At 38.8% G+C, this 6715-nt stretch overlaps 1 protein-coding gene across 1 annotated transcript; it reads right to left on the reverse strand.

The window, feature by feature from the left end:
- Positions 1 to 1986: 1986 nt before the first annotated feature.
- On the reverse strand, positions 1987 to 3132 carry LOC145270246 (uncharacterized). The gene has a single exon (XM_080125883.1). It carries the CDS (start codon positions 3130 to 3132, stop codon positions 1987 to 1989), a length of 1146 nt encoding a protein of 381 aa, XP_079982009.1.
- Between the last annotated feature and the right edge of the window lie 3583 nt (positions 3133 to 6715).

Genomic DNA, 6715 nt, shown 5'->3' on the forward strand with positions numbered 1-6715 from the left:
CTGTTCAAAACTTCAATTATCTTTATCTCGATAATTATTTTAGTTTTCAAGTGTTTTAGAAAACTTTGTTCTTTTTTTCAACGACTTTAATGTCTCGTCAAGACAGAGTTGTTCAACGCCTTAGTAAATTTCCAGGCGTCCCCTTTTATCCGAGACCGTCAGGGAATACTTTCGACACTTCTGGTCTCGACGACACCTTGTTCACAACTGTCGACTTGACTCAAAAATATCACACACGTGCTCCAATTTAGCACGAAAACGTCTCATCCAATCAACGGGCATAAGGGAGTCAGGTGACATAAAAAAGGGGAAGCTAGGGAAGGGGGTAGGAAAGAGGTTAAGAAGAAAGGGAGGAAGAACCGAGACAGGAGAAAGAAAGATGGTGGAAGATAATTTCCACACTCTCCCTAAAAAGACAAAAAGAAAAAATCCTCAAACAACAATCTAATACCAAACGTATTCTGTATTTCTTTCATTTAAAGATTTAACAGACCTTACAGACCTAGACCGAAAGTTTTCCCTGTCCCAACTAGTCCCAGAGCTCAGAGAATTGCCCTCTCCATCGTTAGAAGCTTGGTGAGAGTGGGTTATGGAAAGTTCTTAAGGACACAAGTTCTTTAAGGAATGTTCCTGAGTGCTGCCATCACTCCTTCTGATTAAAGCTGACCGAACTAAGCTATCCGATCCTGAAGTTAGATTAACCACCCTTCCCAAGGACCAATCAGGACGAGGCTTCATAGGGTTTTTTTTTATCAAAACGACATCACCCAGCGTAATCATATTTTCAAAATCAGATTGGTAAAGATCTTGCGACAACTCTCTCAGACCCAAGAGATATTGTTCATACCATAGCCTTTTAAAACGATTCAAGAATTCATCTCTATATCCCAGACTCTCAATAAGATCTTCTTTACTAGGGGGTTATCCTGGAAACAATCTTCACCTAAGGACAAGAACACAGAGTTTTTATTGAAGGGATGCACAAAGGCATTAGGAGTAATCACCTCCAAGCCAGAATCATCAGAGCAACGATAGGTCAAGGGCCGATCGTTAACAGATCCCTGCACATCTGATAGAACCGTCAAAAGTTGAAAATAACTTAACTTGCTACGTCTTATAACCTTGAAAAGACAACTTTTTACAACTCGAATTAATCTTTCCCACACAGCACCGTACCAAGCAGAATATAAAGGTATCGTTTAGTGTTTGATAAGATGGGCATCAACTGTCCCTCTAAATTCGTCAGACAAATAAACCTGTTTAACAAGGTCACAACCCGCCACAAAGGACTTTGCATTATCCGAATAAATGTGAGAAGGGACTCCATAAAAATTGAAACATCTCACAAATGGCAAAACCACAGACTGAGTGGTCATATCAGGCAACAGTTCCAAGTGTATAGCTCACACACTAAAGCAGGTGAAGATTAAAATATACATCTTTTTAGTTTCATCACCTTCATGCACCCACAAATGGCCAGTAAAATCGATCCCGGTGTGTAAGAACGGCTTAACTAAATTAACCCGATGCTTAGGCAAATTTGTAACCTTGGGATATCTAAAGGAAAGAGTGTTATATTTTTTGCAAACGACACAACAAGATATCACCGTTTTAATAGCTTGTCTAGCTTTGGGTATCCAAAATCCCAACATTCTGAATTTGCTAAGCGTAGCAGCAATTCCCATATGCTTACACTTTAAATGACAATCCATGATTATTAAACTTGTAACATGACAAGACTTGGGAAGCAGAATAGGATGAAAGACTGCATCAGAAAAATAAGTAGATTTACCAATTCTACCTCGTGAGCGAATCAATCCTTCATCGTCCAAAAATAAATTGAATTTAGAAACCAAAGGGGGGGGGCTTCACCGCCATCAGGCTTAGACAAATAATCATTTTCCTTAGAAAGGAACAGTCCTTGTGTCATTCTGAGCAAGTACAATCTCGCTTTAATACTAGAGTCGATAACAATACCTCTCATTTTTATATAAATCGGAAAACTGCAGTCAAAACTCCAATGAGCTTCTTCAACGAAGAGAATTTCTCTACTTCAATTATATAACTGCCCTGAACGACAGGTGCACTACCAGTAACTGTACTGATCAACATCTGGCTAGCTGGATTAAGACAATTCAGGTCATAACAAGGCCAGATCAAGTTATCTCCTCTCAACCATTCAGGCCCGAATAACCAACGAGTAAAAACCATTTTAAATGTGTTCAGGGACACACCCCTCGTGACAAAGTCAGCAGGATTGTCATCAGTCTTCACATACTTAAACTTCACTGTCAAACCTTTATCACTAAGATTTTTTACCATCGCTTTTACATCCTTTAACCGGTTACGAGTGAATTGACATTTCGTATTGACATTGTCAGATAAAACCCAGGATAGTACTACCTGTGCATCTACAGCGATAATCACAGAACTGAGCACTTCCAAAGGGAGTATTTTCACCAGAACAGAAATGTGCTTCATGCGTAAATATACCGCTAACAGCTCCAAGGTGGGTAAGGTTCTCTTAACAGAGGGAACAACCCTGGCTTTAGCGAATATCAGTCTGGCTTCACCATGCTGATGTAAATATACCGCGATTCCATAGGCTAGGTTCGAGGCATCACAAAACACTATCAACGTGGCTGAAGAATCGGAAGCCACGGAGTAACGGTCGAATTCAAGCTCCCCGGATACTTTCAACTTCCACAATTTACTAAGAAGGATCTTACCTTTAATAGTAACAGGGATCATTAAGCCAAGGGGGTCAAATACAGAGGAATTTACAGACAAAATATCCCTCTTAGAGGATACTGATCTTCCTTCAATGCAAGAACTTGCTCGCATTTTGTCAGAGGAGGGGTTATACAAATAACCCAATACCTTCCCAGTGTCAGAACCATGGGAGGAGAGACTGTTATCCTGCAACATTCGCTTAGCAAGCACTTCGTTGTTGCTACAGCAATTCCTCAAGGAAAATCCACCTTCCCCCATGACAGAAACAGCCTCCAAATACAGCTGCATCAAAACTTCAGCAGAATTATGAGTTTTCACCAAGTTGTCCACATAGAAGTGGCCCAAAAGCATCTCCCTGCAAGGACCAGGAGGGTATTTCTCCACATGATATCGAACCATATAGCTCAGTATGAAAGGACTGGATACAAAGTCAAATATAAGAGTGTTGTATCTAAAGCAGATCAACTCATCACCCAATCTTAAAAAGAAGTAGAATCTATTTTTGTCACGTTCGTCATTCAAACGAATCATTTAAAAGGCCTTCCGAATATCGGCCAGTAGAACATACTGGTCAATCCGAAACCGCAAGAGCAAATCCAGCATGTCAGTGTACATATTGACACCAGAATAAGCGCAGCCATTTAAAGAAGGTTTCCCACCTGTTCTCAAAGAACAATTGAAAACCGGTCTAATCTTCGTGGTGCACTGTAAATCCTATTTTATCACCGGTCGATGAGGAATCCATACATATTTGTTAAAATCGGAAGGAGCAACCACAATCCTTTCAATTATTCCTTCCTTTTCTTGGTCTAAGAAGACCTGACAGTAATCTTCGTACAACCCTTGTTCCGTCAGCTTCTTCGATACGCGATTCAGAACTGACAAAGACACCTGATGATTAGCAGGCACCGACTTTAATTTTTCTTCATTCCAAGGCAAACTGACATAGTAACAGTTATCTATGGAGCGAAGGACTCAATCATATTCTTATCGAAATCATAGAATTCCTCCTCAATACCTATGGTTTCCAAACTAAGCATTTTTCCACAGTTCTCTCAACAGTAGACTGCTCAACAACAGGCAGCAACGAAGAGCCATTCAAGTGCCAACAAGCATTAGAAGCAGTAGATTCACCCCCAACAGAAGGACACAACACTCTACAGTGGCCCTTCTTATTACATAACCAGCACATGGCATACTCCTCACCCTTGCAAATACATGACTCTTCTGCATGAGAAGGACTCGAGCACATGCTACATAAGCCAATCTCCTTACACCTCCTCAACCGATCAGCATGAGAAGGAAAAACCTTGCAGGAATAACCGTTATGGTTGTTGGTTCTACAAAAATTACACTTAAATCCAATCTTAGTGGACTGGATATGAAAGTTTTCCAGCTTGGAAGGTTTTTTAGCATCTGACGAACCCATGGACCTAGGGGAAAATGTTTTCTTAGGTATACTAGCCACCTTCCGAGGATATGTTTCCTTATTTTTACTAAACTTGGGACATTCAATTTTGGGCGTTATCCCCAGACGTTTTTCCTTAATAAGAGAGACTTTGAGATTTGCACTATCCTTTATTTCTACCGAAGGCTTGAGTCTTGACAATTTTTCTAAAACCTTCACTCGATGAAGAGCGCAATCTTTACTAAATGACCTTATCTCCTTATCTTCTGTTCCCTCAATTAAATAAGCATTAATAATTTGCTCTTCTAACAAATCCCCCGAAGCAGTGTAATCATCTATCTGCTTTTTATACAATGTATAACCTGCTTCGTTTATTTCGTCTAAACACAGTTTATATATGGTCTCTAATCTTTCTTTTTTCAAGTAACATTGAGGTAGTGGGAGAGGTAGTCATTTTAGAATACTAAACCCCGCCCCTTCTAATCTATCAACGGCTAAATGCTAAACCACTCCCCTCTTGGCGCGCTAGTTACCAACAACCCCTCTTGGCGCCAAAAATGCCTGTAAAATAAAGGAACAAGAAGCCAAGATGGCCGACGCAGAAACAAAGAAGAAGGAAGGAGGGAGGGGGGTACTATCTACGCAATGGACGGCAGCAGCGGACACCAAATAAAGCCCAGACCAGTTTAGCAGATAGTCGCTTACTAAACTGGCAGAGTTATTAACTCTATGAGTACCAATTTTTGGCAGAGTGAAGAAATTTTATTATCCACTTCTTCCCGTGGAAGTTAATTCTTCTTAATCAATTAGTCGTTACTACTAACTCTGAAACTGAAGGAAGAAAACAAACAAAAAGAGAAAACTAGGAGAAATAGAATTTATTAAATAAGATATCTAAAGGAAAAGTTCGTGACCTCTATGGGCTGCCAAAAATGTCCATCTGGCTTACAAGTGTTCTTGTAGTAGTAACCAAAAAGGGGAGAGAGTGAAGGGAAATAGAAGGAAGGAGAGATAGAGAGAAGGAGGAAGAGAGAAAGAAAAAAGGGGGGAGCACTTACTAGAAGCTTCTGGGCGCCCTTTCTCGAATGGAACATTTAGAAAGTTCGTTTGTTGGGGCTTTTACTTTCTGAGTTTGTGTTGTTAAAAAGTTCTTTTTGTCAGTCCCTTTCCTGGAAATTTCTTGAGGCAGAATATTCTTGAGTTTTCAAGTATCTTCGAAAACTTGCAGCGGCGAATTTTCTGTTCAAAACTTCAATTATCTTTATCTCGATAATTATTTTTAGTTTTCAAGTGTCTTAGAAAACTTTGTTCTTTTTTTCAACGATTTTAATGTCTCGTCAAGACAGAGTTGTACAACGCCTTAGTAAATTTCTAGGCGTCCCCTTTTATCCGAGACCGTCAGGGAATACTTTCGACACTTGTTGTCTCGACGACGCTTTGTCCACAATTGTCGACTTAACTCAAAAATATCACACACGTGCTTCAATTTAGCACGAAAACGTCTCATCCAATCAACGGGCATAAGGGAGTCAGGTGACATAAAAAAGGGGGAAGCTAGGGAAGGGGGTATGAAAGGGGTTAATAAGAAAGGAAGGAAGAACCGAGACAGGAGAAAGAAGGAAAGAAAGATGGAGGAAGATAATTTCCACAATTTCCAAACAAGAACAAACATCACTTCCGGCGTTTCGCTTACAACGTAACAATGGTTAGGTAATAGTGGGGTTATCAAATAGTTGTTTTAAAAATTTTATTTAAAAATACATGGAATTTAAAATATAAACATGGATAAATTCTTAACAATGAAGAATGGAAGTATCCATTTAATAGTATTTTTATAGGTAAGTGATTTTTTTTTGGAATTTATATATGCATATATTCATCAGAGCAAGTAAAAATACGTTGATTTTCTTAAAATCTTTTTTAAAGAAAACCGATTTAAAAACACAAATATTGCATAATTTGGCTATTAAGTCTGTTATTTTTTTTAAAATTTGGTCTTTGCCCCTTTAATTGAAAAACACGGGTTTGAATTACATTTTTCAAGTAGTTATAAGCTTTGAAAGATATGAGGTCGAATTATTCAATTTTTGCACGCATTTTTAATGTCGGTTTCTGACACACCTACAGTAGCGATGACAACCGCCGCACACCCAAAAATACCATAAAAATATTAATAGCTGTGGTAAAGAAAACTGCTGTAGATGTCGACAGCAAAATAGCTGCCATGAACCCTCAAATACCCGCACACGCGGTAGACAAAAAAGATGTCGGACAGCTTACTTGCCAATATGATGAATAATTTTTAACACTCAACTTGTCCAGCACAAGGTAAAAATATAAAAAAGGGTAAATGTGTCAAATAGCTGACCCTAATTGGGTTGCCAGACTATAATAAATATTTGAAGCGAAACTTCCCCCCCAAAAAAAAAAATGGATAAGTGTAGACAAATGTTCACAAAGAAAAAAGCAAAAGTGAAAAATAAAAAGAATGAAAAATATATGTATTTTTCATGTAATTATTTGTGTTTTTCGTGGGCATATGTAGATTGGTGATGTTTTTACCCCACGCATTTT

This window comes from Euprymna scolopes, chromosome 46 (assembly GCF_053919585.1).
Source record: "Euprymna scolopes isolate OS-2025 chromosome 46, ASM5391958v1, whole genome shotgun sequence".
Taxonomy (NCBI): Eukaryota; Metazoa; Mollusca; class Cephalopoda; order Sepiida; family Sepiolidae; genus Euprymna; species Euprymna scolopes.